Source organism: Oreochromis niloticus, linkage group LG6 (genome assembly GCF_001858045.2).
Source record: "Oreochromis niloticus isolate F11D_XX linkage group LG6, O_niloticus_UMD_NMBU, whole genome shotgun sequence".
Lineage (NCBI taxonomy): Eukaryota > Metazoa > Chordata > Actinopteri > Cichliformes > Cichlidae > Oreochromis > Oreochromis niloticus.
This window is the reverse complement of record NC_031971.2, coordinates 34,976,352-34,995,130: the sequence shown is the minus strand read 5'-3', so window position 1 is coordinate 34,995,130 and position 18,779 is coordinate 34,976,352. Positions and strand designations below refer to the sequence as shown.

Here is an 18,779-nt window from a genome sequence, read left to right as displayed (position 1 = left end):
GCTACAGACTGCCCTGTGATGTGAGTATGAGGCATAAAGATCTATTTTGACACTCTAACCTATTGTAGCCAACTGTCTCCTGGGTAAATTATTTTTTTCATCCGGCAACTTTCCATGGTTTTCTCTCTGAACAGTAAATTGAGAAAATAAAATCTCCATACTGACCCACTACCCTGACTGCTGCACTTTATACCTTTTCCACCTTTTGGGTAAGTCGTGATATATTATAATTTTCTTACCTATTTATTGCAAAAACAATTACATCAATTGAAAATAAACTAAAAATTGCACACATTTTGGCTCTTGGATATTTGGAAATGGAAATATTAGATTGTGATTTAAATAACATTTCCTAGTGTTGGCATCCATAACCAATTTAGAATCACCAATTAACATCCATGTCTTTAGGAGGACATCAGAGTACAGTCTCTATGCACTACTGTGTAAATCGACATGGTTAACTGATTATCAGCAATTACAACTACTTCTATTAAAGCAGAAGTTTTGGCAGCTTGACTCAACAAATGAAGTGGTATGATGAGACCTTAAAGGAACTCCCCATAAACCTTGCAAAGAAGATTTCTCCACAATTATTTTAGAGACTAATGAAGTCATATAGAAAACCAATCAGTGCTTCAAGCTATTGCTGCTAAATTTTGTTCTAGAAGCCACTGAATCGAGGGGTGTGCATACTTTTTCAAAAGACTGCTTAGGTTCCTGTGAAAACCTTCACATGACTATAATTAATAGTAAAACATTTAAGTTCACCATCCTGTGAAACATACATGTGATATTCAATATCTAGTTTTATCATTTTGTTACCCATGTTAAATGCTTTAATGTTGTTTTTTTTAACCAACAATTAAATAATCACCAATAAAAGCATTACGAGGAGCTGAATATTGTCTTACCAATTAGAGGAACTGAGTCTGAAGTGGCAGGCATGATCTCTGCTACCAGTAACATGAACACTGTCAGAGACAGCAGTACCGTTATGCCTGAAAAAGGCAAACACACATTAGATACATTATTTCATTAAATGTCTCTTCTGCTGTTAAATTGTCTTCAAACCAGGTGACAAAAGTTATGAATGTATTTTAGAATATTTATTATCTTATCCACTGTCAAAGGGTTACTGTCTCATTTCTATTTAGTGCAGCCCTGTCTCACGGAATGGCATTTTGAAACAAGCTGGCATTTTCAGGTCCACATGATTATCTTTGCTGTGTTAACAGTGGTGCTTTTGTTCATCTGCTAATGAACAGAATTCAACGCAAATGCTTATTCACAGCAATAATGTCAGCATTAGCATAAAGCAAAGACAAATAAATGGGTAAGCAATTGCAGTCTGGTGGGCAGAGATGACCAAAGTAGGGGAGAAAGGTACATTTTTGTCTACATGTATGAATATAATCATGAATCATTGTCCCCCTGCATGAAACTGTGTATCTGTGTCTTTGTGTGCAAGGATGGCCTGATGTGTATGTGATCCTCTGTACCCAGTGAGATCTTTTCTCCAGAGTCAGCAGGGAGCAGAAAGACCAACAGTGCCAGACCAGAGATGAGCACACAGGGGATGAGCAGGTTTAAGCCATAATAAAGAGTCCTGCGGCGCATAGTGACTGTGAACGTCACATCAGGGTAGGGCTCCTTGCAGCAGTCATAATACAGCTCATTACGCTTTGCTGGTACACCTGCGAGACATATTAAGGGGTAAAAAGGTGTCAGTTTAGAGGTCAAAAACACAGCATTATGAAATAAAGGTCCAGTTCTTTCTTCTGCTTGACTGAATATTTTTTTATAAACACTAAAATAAGCCAATGATGCACATTTTTAACTTCATGTATGGCCTTGTTAACAAAAAGGCATTAGTTAAAATGAATAAAATGTAAATAAATACAGGCAAAATATTTGTAGAAGTATAATGTTTCAAATGTTATGGAAAGCCAACTTGTACTTTTTATAGAAGATGTTGGAAACTGATGAATATGATAATAGTATTTTTTTTCTTCTTTCAATTTCTGTATTTCATAAATTTGTAGACTTTAACCAATCAGATAAATGTTATTTTGTCTGGACTGGGATTTAGTTAATCATGTTGGGAAGCGGCTTGCTTTGAAAAAAACAAAAACAAAAGAAAATCAACTTGTGCCTAAATTAAAATTGTGTGACGTTATCATTTATATAACACAATAATCTCAAATCCATTCCACCTGTTTGTTTAGCAGGGAGTTATAATCAGTATAAAGAATTGCTCATACAGTAGTGACTGAAACAGAAGTTGCAAGTTCATGGCTTTAAAATGACAGCCATTTGTTGAGAGCAGTAATTGGCTTTTGAATCTGTTTGCTGACCAGCTGGTCATCTTTTCATCCTGATACCATCTGTTATTGGAATTTGTTTGATCAAAACCAGCTTGATAACTTTCAAATATAAACTATTAAAATTTATGAATAATTCCACATCTATTTTACAGACAAACAACAGTTCCTGTTGCTGAACCTTACAGTATATTTAAAAGGAACCTTTTGTACACAGTACTAGATAAAAAAATAAATTAAAACAGTAAAATGACATTAAAAAGCAGTGACTGAAGTTTATTTTATGTTCAAGTTCATTTCATGGTGACTAAAGAGTGAAAGTATAGCTTTCATGTCCAGATGGCCAGATCTGAACAGTAACTCTTTTTTTGTAAACCCCCCCCCCCAAAAAAAACAGAAACAAAAACAGAAACAAAAAGGATCTTGTATTTATCTTTATCTGTAATTTAAATAGTTTCAAATAAAATGCTCTTTGGAGATTGTGGAAAGTTGCTGTAGCTGCAATGCACTGTGCCATGATCATTGTTTGTATTATATGCCGAGCAAGAGTAAAGGACTGGCACAAAATTTTAAAACCTGCAAATGTTAGTAAATGCTTTGGATTACCCAGCTACATCTCCAAAAGCAGTCATATATGTCTGGCATGTTCAACATTACAATTTTATCTTTCTTGTTGGCATAGATATATTTTGATTTTTATAAGGTCAGTAACAGAAATCAACATCACATTGGTCTCGCCATAGTCAGAAAAACTACAAGTTCAAGTACAATTGTATAGCTAAATGATCAGTAACAATAGCAGATTCGTTTCATATGCATAATCATTTTAAGGTGGAATGCAGACAATGTTAGCTTGTCCTCTTGATTAATATCATCAATCAAGGACCTCTGTGTGAGTATGTGTGACTGGCAGGCAGTCACTTGTAGCTTACAATCAACAGTCAGTGGTGAATAAAAGTCAGCGCTGCCTGTTTATGGTTTGCCCAGCATTATACACCTCTAATAGCAATTAATTGATTGTGAAAATGACACAATCAACAATACAGTCAAAATGCACAACTTATTTCAAGTGAGTAACAGAAAACACTTGATATTACCACTGCGTGTGTGAGCGGTACTTCCTATAGGAATTCAGTTTAAATTGATTGCACGGTTTCAATTTCATTTCATTTACAACTCTTGTCACCCGGCTGCCGAAGAGAAATAGCCTTTGTTAGTTTCTATTAATTTGATGGATTGTAGACCTGCAGATGCATTTACCACATCTTGTGTGTGTGTGTGTGTGTGTGTGTGTGTGTGTGTGTGTGTGTGTGTGTGTGTGTGTGTGTATGTGTGTATGTGTGCGCGCTTGTATGGGGTCATGTCCTCCATTCCCTTTAGGGACTTTAACCTGACGGAACACTAACCCATGGGTACATGTGTCACCTTGGAGACTTAAAGTGCAGTCCCAAAGGGTCCAGACTGCTTTTTGAGGATAAGAGTTGGTTTTAGGGTAAAGGTTATAAATAGATGAAGGGTGGGGGTGAGGCATTCAGTTGTGATTGTTCAGATTAGCTTAATTGGCTCAGGAATGGTTTAGTTTAATGAGTTACCCCCTGAGACAGTGAAACAATGTGTGTCTGCTTGCTTTTGAGTGTGCGTTTGTACTCTGGCATGAACATGGGCATGTTCTAAGGCACCAGGACAGTGTGTGTTCTTGGCCAGCTAGCTGCCTGGCTGTGCCTGAATTAAGTGAACCATCCCTGGGCCAGCTGTCACCACACACACTCACAACCCCCCTCTATTCCCCCAGCCAGCTGGGTGCACCAACTTTGTGTGTGAGTCAGTTTGTGTCTGGAAATTAGTCCACTGGGCTCCGATTAACACCCATACCTGGATTAGAGATGATGTGAGTTCCTTATTTCCATATGGAGACAGAAGCAGTGGAATAGATACGGTAAAAATATTGGTAGGATGAGGGATAAAGTTAGGAGGATGATTTTAAACGGCACTTTGATGGGCAACTTTCCATATTTTTTTGATATGCTTTAACCTTCTGAGTCATCAACCCTAACCCTAAGTGTAGGCAAAATGCTGGAGTCATTTCCTAGATGCTTCTGAAAGGCTTGAAGGTATGAACTGAGATAGTTCTTTTTTACTACTTCTGGGGATTTTTTTTTAGCTTTGCTAGCCTACCTGTTGTGATCAGTATTTGAAATTTGCATCACCTGTATTGTACAGAAATGCTGTCAGAAGCAGAATTTGTTGAAGATTTATTTAGTACTGTACTAAATAGAAGCTGCATTATTCACCCCATCTAAAGCCCCCTTCATTGTGGACTGATTGACAATGAGAGTGGCATCTTACAAAGAGGGAAACACAGCTGAAACACCTGCTGTCAAAATGTGTGACACTGATTAGATGTTTCACTTTGTGGAAGATGATATAAAAGGCATAGTTAATGCTGAAACTCCCTGAGAGTCTCGTCAGAGTCTTTCATATTCAGCATCTATGCATGACATTTTGTTTTTGTTCTTACCAACAAGGTCCCATTCCCCATTGGGTATATATGTAGAGACATCGACTTCCATCATCTGGAGATCCAGCAACCAACCATTGTGGGTCCAGGAACCAAATTTCAGGTCACACTTCTGAATATCAAACGGGAACCACCGAACGTCGATGTAGCAGGTACTCTTCAAGATACCTGCAGATAAATTACTTTTAGAAACCAATCAGTTTTTTTTAAATGTAAATATTTATTTTTAAAATAACAAAAAGTTACTTCTACATGTCAATTGTTGCTTAAACATAATTTAAATAAATGCTTCTCTGATAGTAAATATCTAGTATATTCCAAGCCATTTATTAGAGACACTGATAACCTTTTAGAATACAAATAAACATCAGCTTTGCGATTCAAAAAATACTGATCTAGAAACAGATCAAGAGTTTTAGTTAGTGTTATATCAAACGTTAGGTGGGGAGTGGGGTGGGGTATTTAAGTTCAGTGGCCATGGCATCTTTGCTGACGCCGGGCAGGCTAGTTTGAGTGATTCTGAAATTGCTGATCTCCTGAGATTTTCACCAGAACAATCTCCAGAGTTTACAAAAATTGCTCAGTGAGCAGCAGTTCTGCAAACAGAAAAGTGCATGTAAAAGACTAAAAGAGAATGGTGAGACTAGTTAAAGCTGACAGAAAGATGATGGTAAGCCTTTTAGAAAGCATAATAAGTGGAAGACCATGACGTGCTCTTCTCCTGTCAGCCAAGAAGACAATGCTGAGGCTAGAGCTAGCTTTTGTTAATAAGTTGGTGGTAGTGCTATAACAGTGAGGGGAATGTTTTCTCTGCAAACTTGAACTTGTATGTCTGCATGCTATAGTCTGAATATTTTTGCTGACTATATATTTCTTATACCCATAATTTACCGTCTTCCAATGGCTGTTGCAGTAAAATAATACAAGACAGCAATCCGATTCTGGTTTTGTAAACAAGAAAGTGAGTTCAGTGATCTTCATTGGCCTCCCGAGTCACTAGATCTATATCAAGTGGAACAACTTTGGTATGTGGAGGAAGTGGAAACAGTCTCTAATGTTCAGTGACTGTAAAATGACATTATCTTGGGAATCTGAAAACAGATTGTTCAACAGAACAGTGAGGTGAGAATGAGAAGCGTGTTGATGGCAGTGATAACAGTAATGATGATGTTGAGATAATGATGTCCCTAAGATGATGACAATTTGGATTTAGCGTGGTGGGAGTAGTGTGGAATGGTAGTGTAAGAACATAGAAACATCTGGGATGTCTCACCTGGTGGAATGTACTGACAGGCTCCCGAAGCATTGACCAGCACATTTGTATGGAACGTGGCATCAAACCTCTCATCAGCACTATATGGAGACAAGAGTATTTATATGGGACATTTTAACATAAGTATTAAATGGAAGAGAAAAAAAACACAGAAGGAGGCGAATAGAAGTTATTAAGCTGAATCAGAGTCAACTACAAAAGTAAAGATAGCTTAAAAAGGAGCTAGACAAAAAAACATCAAGTGGTGAATGAAGGTGACAGAAGGCAGAGACAAGGGGGATTAGTGTAGATCCAGACAGAGAGTGTTTAATTTTGCTCATCATGTTAAATAAACACAGTCGTCTGTTACCAAGACGTCCTTCAAGCAGACCAGGGATTATGTATTTCGCGTGCTCAAAATCTCTGGAACACAGCAACTGATTAATGTTTCTTTCAGAGAGTAAAAATAACCAGAAGAGTATCTGAGAAGTCAGTGAAGAATACTTTTGCTTTGTTAGGCTGATTTGATTTGATGCTGCATTTATCTATTGAGCTTCTGACAACACACATACTAATAATAAAGTCTTCTACACTGACAGTTTAATATACCAACAACTAACTAACAACTAACAGTCAAATTAAACCATGCCACTGTTAGCTAGTGAGCTACCACTGATTCATATTATGTTGAGATTAGTATGTGACATTAACTTCATTCATTCTAGGTGTCTGACAATTATGGTTACAATGTGGGATAAAATTAAAAATGCCCCAGTCATACAGCTCTACAGACTGGTCAGGACCCATCTGGGAACTGCCTGTTGTGAAGGAAGAATGAGTACTCCCCAGCAGGTTGCAAGTGGATGATGGAGGTTGATGGAGGCAGTCACTAGGAAAGCACTTGCTATTATTACAGGTGCAGAGACTGGTCAATGACCAGTGGAATGACCATGGAAGTGACAGACTTTTGCAACTAATCTCTCAGTTGTTGTAAAACTCAAGTTTTACTGTCCCTCAGCTAGTCGTTACCAAGTACTTGCAGTCAAACATGAAAAATGACAGGCAACTGTCAGTAATCAAAGCAATCACTATGAGTTTTTGGTGAAGCATATTCTTTGAAGCCAATTTCACTGTGCGAGCAACAGTGACCTCTATTCATTGTTGTAAAAGTAAGCATGTGAAAAATATAAAAAATGTAGCTTTTAATAAATTCTAAACTGAAACTGGAATGTCTGAAATTGTGTACTTTGGTTTAGGACCAAATAATTTCTGGTTCTGTTATAATTCAGACCCGCTGAAGTAGGGATTAGCTTGAAAAATCTGCGGACTATTCCAGTGGTTATCAAAACACATCTTGATTGAAATATACTTGTCAGATGTCAAAACTTGTCAATGAGGCTACAGGGGAGGTCATCAAATGGAAAGAACTAAACTAAATTGCCAAGCATCTGAGTATGTTAGCACGGTCATCATGAGCAATTAGCATATAATTTTATCATTTAGCTCAAAGCCTGCTGTGTATAACTATACCCTATCACGGTTGTAAACACTTTTGAGTTTTGTTTATGCTGGATAATGAGATGGAAAAGAAGGGGAAAAACTACCAAATGGACAAAGCATATGGACTGAAAACAGCCTCCTTGCAAAAGTAATGAACCGGTAAATGGCATACAATTATACCTATTTATCCATGTATTCATAACAAGTATAATATTTAATTCACATATTTCAGTATGCTGTGACCTCTTAAAAAGGAAAACTGAATGAGGTACACTGGCAACTCAATATATCTCATTTTAAAGGATGAATGAATGTTAATGCAACTCAGACAACAGTTCGAACCGCACCATCATCTGTTATTTTCCATTAGTAGATATTTACTGCTTGTAGCATGAGACTATATGCAACTGGAGAGTGAGGGACATTTAAACAACATTTAAATTCTTCTGACAAGGTTTTTGCTTAGCAGGTAGAGCATAGATTTTAGTAAAGTTTGTTGGGACTGAATCCAGAAGACGTATAACAGGACAAAGCTTTAATGGATGTAGATTTATAATGCTACATCCATAATTTAAATCTAATCATTTATTTCACTTAAAGGGTGGAGTAGCTCTCATCCATTGCCTAGAATAAATGATCTTAGCATTTAGCCTTGTAATGGTATCCGGAATACATCTACCTCACATGGACAGATTAAAGCATTAACAATTGAAATAAAAACATTTCATTTTTCATTTACCAAACCCGCTCTCAAAACACCAATATAAATGTTTAATATGAAAGACAATGACTTGAATAATGTACAGCACACACAGACCCAGGCATTAATGAATCCTTGATATATAACTTTAACCGCTTTTAATTAGATCACATATTAATAAAAGATCACATGGAAACTACATGGCCAATACGTCTTAAATCCCAATTGACTTTTTATTGAGTTTTTTCTTAATGGAATTCTTCAAAAACTTTACTTTATAGCAATAAATAATTCCAAAAGTGTAATATTCCAGTATTAAAAGTGAAAAAGAATGGATAAATCATATATGGAAGTGAAATATTACTTAAATTAAATTGTTCATTACTGCACTGTAACTTTAAATACCTTTCTCACAGAGCAGTACAGAATATGAAGTCCGGTTTCAATAGTCAGTGGAGACATGCAATGAAATAGCCTGGACTGACATATCATTCTTGTCAAACACTGTTATAGTTTGTGTCAGCAGTTTATCTTTTAGATAACTAGCTATAATATAAAGAAAGTAATGCTTCTTTACAGATAAACGGACTATATTATTTACATGAAAAAAGTAGAAAACTTAGTCTTTTTGTATTCCAGCTCTCCAAATGTCTATAAATGATGAAATATTCAAATCCATGTCTTTGACAGAGAGAAATTGTCATCGTATTCATCTTTTATTCATGTGAGGAGATTATTGATTTGTTTATGTGCTGACACAAACAAATACAAAATTACAACTGTCCCCACTTTCTGGACCTAGTGTTCAAAAATTCTTGACTAAGTCAAAGTCACTAACTTTCTTTAGAAAAAAGAAACATAAAAGGTATCCAGGATACAGAAAGAGGTACATTAAAATGCACATTCTCTGAAATAATGTCAAAGTCAATCCACTGATCTTTGTCCTAAGGTGTTGTTGTATGAACTACCTTATGATCAAACAGTATCTGATATCAAGTCCTGAGCCAGGAAACCTTATGTCCCACTCGGAGACTGTAATAAGATGAAGTTCTTTGAACTGTTTTTTGTTTCATAGGCATAAAAAAATAATCACCCTTTTTGAGAAGTGCAGCTGCACCGGGTTCACCCTTTTGTTCTCTCAGATAAAAGTCCAACTAAACACCTCTACACCAGTAGAAGGAATATGATCATTGGTATCTTTTCACTTCCAATACTGTCTGCTGCTTCTTCCCCACCAGAGAGGTGACATTCTACATTGCCAGTCAGACTTCATAGTCCCAGACATACCTTTAGGGTTGAACATGAGCATGATTGACCTGGGCCTAGACTTTGTAAATCTTAGGGGCAGCAGCCTCACATTGTACAGATGTGAGGTTGCTGATGTGAGGCTGATGGGACCAAAGCAAAGTTGCTTGATCCAGGCTTTACTCTGACCAGGGTCAGATGAAAGGAAGAAGGTCAGGTGAAGTGTCAACCATGGCTGAAGACTTGGAAGAACTTATAGCATTTCTGAATATCCACAATCCAGAACATAATCTACTAGAAATCTGTACTTGCATTAGAGTCCACCACTTGGGAAGGGGCACTCTTTACACTGTCATCATCATCACGTTGTCTGTGATAAAATAAATAAATAAGAATATATTTTTTGCACAAAGGGCTGAATGGTCTGAAGATTGACTTAAGGTCTGTGTATACCATTGTAGCTTATTGTCAGCTGGCCCAACAGTCCTGATTCCCATGGCTTTCATGTTGTGTTTAAGGGGCATAGTAGTAAAGACAGTAAACATTTGTGACAGATCCTGTGGGCAGATCCTGACTTAAAAGTATCTTAATTTTGAAAAGATCGTTTGATGTGATTCCTTCTGGGACTGAAGGATACCAATAATTGACATCTGACAAGTTGGTAAATACATTAGATTGTTCCCTATGCAACCAAAACCTGCAATGCCCATTACCTACTAAACCTTAGCAGTGAAGTGGTAAATCTCTCTGACATGGGGGATAGAGGAGGTTTAATGTCGAGATTTGGTGGGGGTGGAATGAGGGTGGTCCTGTCACTTTGAATTTTTTTTTTTTAAAATGCATGTGCTAAAGCCTTGCCACTGCACTGACCTAGTTTCCCAATAGGGATTAGTAAAACTTCATCTTCTCATAATTTTAATCTCCTCTCATGCTTGCTTTCTTGATTCATAAAAATAAGAGTAAATGATTTTACTCCAGATTTATGTTGAATCCATGAAAAATGTCAGTTACAATCTAGATCTCTGTCAGAGGCATATTGATCATTATCAGTTATCCCTACTGTAAGCTGCTTAATGTTCTGTATCGTCCCTTGTAGACACCCAGAGCTCTTGCTTCCATCCCTCTTTCTCACTCATTCTCTCTCTCACTCAGTCATAGGTAAGCTGTAAATCTGTCACTATCTCTCCCTTATGAAAGAATATTTAATCAACTTAAAGAAGCTGAAACAGAAACATGAGGAGTCAAATCTACCTCTATCTTGTGTCCTGTTGTCTTTTTCCCATCGCAAGTCTACTTCTTTGTAAGCTAAGAAGCAGTGTATTATTGCAAGGAGTTAAGTGAAGCGTTGATGTCCTGTTTAATATCATCTGCTTTGACAGGTTAATAATGATCCACAATTACATAGCTGTCTGTTTTAGTCACATAAACTGGAGCACTATATAAATACCACTTCAGCGTTTCCTCAAGTAGCCTTGCCTTGCACATTTCTTTGATTAATGTTAAGCAAGTGGACATCCTTAAGTAAGAACTGTCTTCCACTTTGCTGTTTAAACTGTAACGATTACTTACTATGGCCAAAAAATAAATAGATAGATAAATAAAATTTAAAAAAAAACTTCCTAAAATTGTCTATGCTGTTGCAACTCCTAAAATATACTACTGTAATTTCCAAAGGAATTTTAAGTGTTTCAAGACACCTACCAAATTCTTCTCTGAAGTGAATATTTTGATTTCACTTTTTATTGACTTTATTTATTTATCTATTTTTCTCAGCAAATGCTTGTAGACAAAATCATGATTGATGTACCCCACAGAGGCACACTGGGTGTTGTTGTTGCTGTTGATTTCATTATGTCACAGCTGTTTTGCAAAAGGGTAAATGTGTTCTGTGTTATTTGTTTACTGTGTAGGCAGCTGTCGGTATATGTTATAAAAGTCTAAAATCAGGTTATGTTTGAGGACAACATTGGTGCCACAGAAAAGGTCAAAATGCAAAGGACTCTGGAAAATGATCAAGTCACTCACTGGCAGTAATGTGAGGTGCTTGAATTCTTCTTAAATCTGACCAGATCTAGACGACATTGTGAAAGCAGCCCAAGCGCTTTGTATTTCTTCAATCTAGCCAAGCAGGACAATGAGCACAGGAGCCTCATGTCCAGCCAAATATACTGAAAGAAAAGAGGTTCTGTTCTACTGACCTCTATATCAAAGAAGCCAGTGAGCCAGTGTTCAAGAGACAGATTATTTCCCCTTTGTGCTATTAAAGCCCCATTCTTTGATAAAGGAAGAAATGAGCTTGTTCAGATGGATGTTTCCAAGAGCCTGTGGTTCATTATTGAATTGAACTTCCTCTACAACCACGGTGGCCGGGCCTAAAACATGGAATTGAGAGAAGAGAAGAATTCTGCAAATAAATAAAGGTAGTACAGAATATAGATTAAATTCTCTCTATTCTTCTGAAGCTTGAAGTATTATTAGTTTTCAAACTAGCCAAAGCATTGGCAGTTTCACCCACTTGGCACAGTCTTTTCAGTAGTCAGAGTCCTATGCTGTTACTGGAAACAGATGCAAAGCCTAAGAGGAGTTATGGTTTATTCCCCACAGAGGGAATTGGCTCGATCATTTAATTAAATGACACTATAACCCAGAGTGATATTTCATCTATAGAATCTTTCATTCTGCTGTGTTTTTTTGGTACACAGATACATGGCAATGTAGTGCAGTGTTTCTGTCCATTCACAAAAGAAATTATTTTTTTCTACATAGAAGAAGAATGGAGAAAGAGAGGAAACGTAAAAACCAAAATATATAATGAAATCTAATGAAAAATTAAATGGTAAAAATCAAGTAGAGGAAACAGTGTTGATTATTCTAGTGGGCAGTATGATGTAATTAACAGCAAAGTGGAGATTTTGTAATGTGGGCTGCCTGTCCTTATCATTTGCTTAAAGTCAGTGCACTTATTAAATACCCATTCTAATTCACTACACTTTACCATGTGAACAATTTTAAATACAAAATGGTGAAATACCAAGAACTGTGTAAGTTGTCATGCCTGTGGACTGCAAATTATATAATGGGTAAATTTAGCAGCTAGTGCCTGAGAAACTATGTTTGAAAAGACATTGTGAAATGTTTTACTTAATTTGGTCTGAAATAGTTTGTAAGCTTTTTATATTACTGTTTTAGCTAGTGAATAGATGAATAAGTATCTTAAAATGGTAAAATAAATTGCTCATTACCAAAAATAATTTACTGTCATTTAAAAATTGTGTATTTTACCCTTCAGATTGGCATTTTAGCCAGAAGGTGGCTTGTGCAAGCTCCAAAAACACGATTTCCTTTTCTCAGTCTGTTATGACTGAGAATGAAAAAATATGTATTTAATTGTGTTTGATTTTAAGTTGTCAAAATGTGGGTTTTTTTGTTGGTTTTTTTTGGTTTGGTTGGTTTTTTTTGGGGGGGGGGTAAATTAGTCACACCTATATAAATGTTAAGAGAATTTCCTTTAAACATCTACAATCAGTTGCTATGATCATAAGGCTTTAGACTTTGTGGGAACCCAAGAAAAGTGAACTAATGGATACATGTGGTGGATGATTAAAAATGGCATACATTGATTAGATGTTGATTTTATATAATTTTACTGCTTAAATAATAAATTAATTGAAATTGTGGGAAACTTCACTAATTGTAAAAGTAAGCATTTCTTTCAGAGTATTTCTTTGCTTTATTTGTTTTTTGACATGTTATAAAAATATGTTTAAACTTCCTTATAATCACTGTATGTTAAAATTAAAGTAAAGAAGTTTTTTTTTTTTCTGTTTCCGGTTGAAATATTTCAAAGCCATTTGAGCAAGGCATGTTCTTCTAATGGTATTAGAAGATCTATATATTAACTTATAGTTCATTGGAAGCCAATGAAGTGACCCAATGACTAGCCTGATAAGACCAACTCAAAAAGATGAGAATGTAACATACCTGTTGTAGAGAAGAATATCTGGGACCCACACTAGATTTGAAGGGAAACGGAGATTCTGAACCCCAGGGTAGCTGTCTGGGTTCCATGAGAGGTAAATGTCTGTCCAATGCTGAAACAAAGTGTCAAATTAGAAAAAAAAAATAAGGCAATGGAAAAGTGGAGGGTCGACACAAGTGACATGTGAAGGATATTTATTGATTTTTTTAAAAACATTTTCCCCACCCTATATATTCTTGGTACAGTGGCATATATATCGCATCACTGGTGTTTCATAACATTATTGCTTTACCTTTGAATGACCAAAAGTATCAGAAACTGCAGTAGGAAGAAATCCACTGATAAGCTGAAATTTCCATCTGCTTTATGTGCATTGATATTAATTTCTGCTTTCACATGGTATTTGAATCCTCATCTCAACTGATCTGAAAAGTTTTGTGACTAACCAAGGATACTTATTGTAGTTAGATTTTCTATAGCAGATCCTAGAGGATGATGATGTACAGGATTCTACTTTCCACTCCATCAATTTGAATATAATATTCATAATGCTTGCTATGGATTTTTTTCTTTGTCAAATGACAGTAAAACTACCACCAGATTTTTAGGTGCTTGTAGTAAAGTGTAGCTGTATTAGATACTCCTCTGTTTGAGGATAAGAAGGGATTTAAGTCGTTAACAAGAGGACAGCTTCAACCCATTAGAAGTCAAATATTTCCTCTTCATACAGGCTAATACAGCTGTTGGCTCTTACACTTTGTCTCTAACTCTGATAATGAAGCCTGGCACAGAAACGTTGCCAGGCCAGCAGTTGTTGGCGCTAACCATGTGCAGTCCCATTTGAGCCTAGGCCAATATTCAGCTAACTGAACACAGCATCAAATCTTTTAAAGACACAAAGAGTGAGTGTGCTATGTGTTGCTTCTGTGCTTATTTTCATTACTTATAATGCACAGCGTGATGATATATGATCCACAGTGGTATAAATACTGGCATTCATCCTGGCATCTAAGAGTATGCTAGTAGTATGCTTTTTTCTAAATCTGTGTGCAAACACACATGTTACCCAGATTAACCACAACATTGAGCATGTCTTTACAATACAAGTCACTGTTTGAAAATCTAGTTGTCAGGGTATTCATGTCGACAGACCATTCACCTAAACATTACATGGCAAGCACATTTACTCACGGCAAAGGTGGTTACAGGATAAAGTGTTTTGCCATATTACAAAAAGGAGTGGCTTGACCAAGTGTCTTCAGACTCAATAAAATCCAAAAATTAGTGGGTCACACCCAGTCCATCGAGGTCTTGTCCCACTACTTGCAGCAATCAAAGAATCTGCTGCTAACATCCGAGTGACAGACACTACAAGAAATAGTTTTTCCATGTTCCAATGAGTTGGATGTGTTTTTGCTGCATGAGAGCTATATGGTGTGTATAGAAATATATGGTGGAGGGATTCAATTGCTGAAAGCACAGGGCAAGTTTCTCATGTACCAACAAAAATTCCCAGAGCTAAAGTAGCCACAGTATATTTGGGATCATCTGTTTGTGTGTATGTATATGTGCATGCATGTATTTTTATATAATTTTTTTTCTTCCATTTAAAAGGTTTAGTCCTTGTGACTGTCAACATGTTTCAACACCATCTGTCAGTTAAATATACAATAGAAAATGATTTCAAAGATATTCCATTCATCTCAAATGGGCCTGCTGCATATGTCTGCACTCACGCAGATAATAACTTAATCACTACACTTGTCATCTGTGGGCCTTGGCGGTTTGGTACTTCTTTTCATGTTCATTGGCTGGAAACACACAACTAACAGCCAACAGAACTAATCACAGCTCACTAACTTTGTAGTCTGTCAGGAACAGATGAGGAGGACTGAAGGCTACGTAAGGTAACAGCTGTCTAAGAATAGGTATGGTTGCATAACATACATTTAAGACAGCATCACTAATTTGAGACAACTAGGTTCTTGAGAGTATGAAAGGCTGATTTTTTTTTTCAAATTCATATATGACACATGAGAGTCAACTGCAAATCCAAAGAGGTAACAGACGTAATTGAAAATGTAGCACTAATCTGATTTTTGTTATTTGCAAGGGTGAATTGATTTTATTTGTACTGCAATGGCCATATTACTATATAAATATTCTACAAATGTTGGTTTCATAATCAATGGATTATTAACAATAACACCATTTCAGATACACTATTTTTATTTATTTATTTTTTCTTTTATTTTCAGTGCTGAGTATTTCAGTCACATCTGGATGTAGAACAATCATTGACTGATAAACCTGTAATCTCAAACTTGTCCTTTCTTTGACTGTCTGGCTGACTTTGTATGAGCTGGTTAATGTACATCTTAGGTCTCTCTCAAAAATTGCAATGTCTGCAAAGCCCCCTTAAGCCATTGAACCATAGTAGATGCCAGTATTAAAGAGGAGGCTTCCTGAATAATTGATTTATTCAACTTGTAAGCTAGTCAGCAGCCAACTCAACCTGACGGCTGTGACATACTTAATGGGATCTTCTGAGTGTGGCTGTTGTTATAATGAGACTGTTGTACCTACCTGGCTGGTTTGATGTAACACTTTTCCTAGAGCTACTAAACGCTGCAATGCATATTTCTTATGCCATTTACTTCTTATTCTGATATAGAAATTCTACTTAAGTCAAGTGGATAAGAGATAGGAATTTGTCTGACAACAGCATAGCAACCACACACAGGTTTTGGTGGACTGTGTTGAAGCAATGAAAAGTTTTTAAAGAAATAGTGAAGGTAGTGCTTGGAAGTATATGCAAACAAAATTACCACAGATACAGTGTGACATTTGCTGCAACTTGCAACCTAAGTCAACAGTCCAATCCATTTTTTCCCTTCACACATACAGTCATGTAAACACAAATGTTTTGACTGGACTGCATAGAGTCCTGTGAAAACAAAGTACACCCTTACTGCTTACATAGGAATTAAAAGACAGGTGCTACTTATCAAATAGATTTGAACAGTTTTAGCAGTTTGCTGGTTCAGAGCATTCAGGCATATTTTAACACATGCAGCCTCCCCAGGAATGGATGTGCCTGTAAATTTACCGCAAGGTCAGACCAAGAAATCCTCAGAGAAATTGCAAAAAACCTAAGAGCTGCATCTCAGATGCTACAGGCCTCAGTTAACATATTCAATGTTAAGGACTCTTCTCTCTAAAAAGAACACAGCAGCAGCAGCTTAGGTTTGCCGTTTAAGCCAAATGGCTTTTGTAACAATGTTTTTTGGAAACTTGAGATCAAAGTGGAGATGTGTGACCATAAAGTTCCCAATCCACATTTGGCAAAAAACAAACACAGCATATCAGTACAAGCACCTCATACCAGCTGTCAAGCACAGTAGTGCAGGGATACTGATTTGGACTTTTGAAATCAAAGGACTTGGACAACTTGCAGTCATGAAATCCACCCTGAGCAATGGCTCAGTCAAAGTCCAGACAACAACCTGAAATGTGGCAGTGCTTAGGATAGATAAGTGGAGTTGTTCTTATGTAGTACCTTTCTAGCCTATTTGAACACTCAAAGCTCTTTATACAGCATGTCTCATTCAAACGCACATTCATACAACCATTTTTTCTACATCTTAGTGTTTTCTGTCTTACATTCATATTCCAATGAACTCATCAAGAGCAGCTCAGCATTCAGTATCTCACTCAAGGATACTCTAGCAGACTGGTGCAACAGGGGATCAAACCTACCAAACTTTTTTTTAGTAGATGACCTGTCCTACCTCCTGACTAACAGCCACCATGGAGGGCTCTGCATTAACGAATATCTACAAACCTCAATTAACTAAAAAAAAAAAGGAATATATCAACAATATCAAATTTCTCCCACAATGACGTGAGAGACTAATGAAGTCATACAGGAAACAATTACTTCAACTTAGTGCAAGTAATTGCCAAGATGAGTCTCACAGATGGACTTTTTACAGGAATGTATATATTTTGTATTAACCTCCTAGGACCTGGCGTCCACATATGTGGACATCACATTTTGGGTTATTTAGACCAAAATACTCAATTTTGCTCTACATGGGCCTGATATCCACTTACGAGGACATTATACTGCTACTGTTCTATCAAAATTTTAAATGAATATCCTCATATGTGGCTCTTATTTTTCTTAAAAACAAAAATAAGGTAAAAAAAAAAAATCTGGTAATTCTTTGTTTTTACATTCATCGGGCCCCAATATGCCCAAATATCAAAGAGAAATTAAAAATGCATGCCATGGAAGAGTTCGGGTCTTAGGAGGTTAAATACTTCTACACCACAACAAAGTAAAAATCTGAACCTTTCACTGTCTACAATGAAGATATTGTGTAGCAGTTATGCTTTGGGCAGTACTTAGCTAGCATGGATTGGTCCACTTACCTCCTTAGGGAACATGGTAAATACAGATCAATAACTTGTTCTGAGTGGTCAAATTTATGATGACATATATCTGTGCTGACGGCAGTGATCCTGGACAAGCTGACAATGAACCTATCCACAAGACACTAGGGGTTTATGGTTCAGTGGTTTGATGTGTATGAAATGGATGTGAGTCACTTCACAGTCACTAGAACTCAACCCAGCTGAACACCTATGGGAGATTTTGGATTGATGTGTTAGACACACGCTGCCAAGACCATTATCAAAATATAAAGTGGGAGAATATCTTTGGGAATATGGGAATGCTGATAAGTCCAGGAATATCCCAGAGACTGGCATGTAGTGGCCTAAAAACTTAAAAAGTAATGTCTTTCTTTGTCACCTGTCTGTAGGAACGGCACTATTTTTGTATTTCAGTGTGTGACTGTATTAGTTGAGGAGGATGTTGATTTTTCTGTGGCTTTAGCCTCACCTTCATAGCACAATGACCTGGATGTAGCCAAGCCATGAGTATAATTAAGACATATTATAAGTGTTATTTTAATATGAGTTGCCTGAAAACTGTTTGTTCATGTTCTGAAATAGGAACCAAGATTTAAAAATTGTATTTTAAATGTTGAAAATGTCAAAGGCCTGATATGTAGCAACACAGAGATATCATTTTTAAGAGCAAAACAAAGGTAAAATAGAAAAGCTTAAACAGCAAAAGAAAGTAACCCAGTGTTTTAAATCTTGAGTCATGAAAGAATATCTTTGAAAATATATTTCTATCACCATCCTCTGCTATAATGCTGACAATAAATAGGCTTATTATACCATGCTATTAT

The 18,779-nt window shown here is 36.5% G+C and overlaps 1 protein-coding gene across 1 annotated transcript in view; it reads right to left on the bottom strand.

Moving 5' to 3' along the window:
• Positions 1 to 18,779, bottom strand: part of LOC100699483 (neuronal acetylcholine receptor subunit alpha-7) — a 38,683-nt gene that overhangs the window by 3,333 nt on the left and 16,571 nt on the right. Inside the window, exons 4-8 of the mRNA XM_005470018.3 lie at positions 13,518 to 13,627; positions 6,113 to 6,192; positions 4,840 to 5,007; positions 1,500 to 1,694; positions 912 to 998 (exon numbers count right to left, since the gene is read on the bottom strand). Coding sequence (XP_005470075.1) covers positions 912 to 998; positions 1,500 to 1,694; positions 4,840 to 5,007; positions 6,113 to 6,192; positions 13,518 to 13,627 — 640 coding nt within the window. The remainder of the gene's footprint in view (positions 1 to 911; positions 999 to 1,499; positions 1,695 to 4,839; positions 5,008 to 6,112; positions 6,193 to 13,517; positions 13,628 to 18,779) is intronic.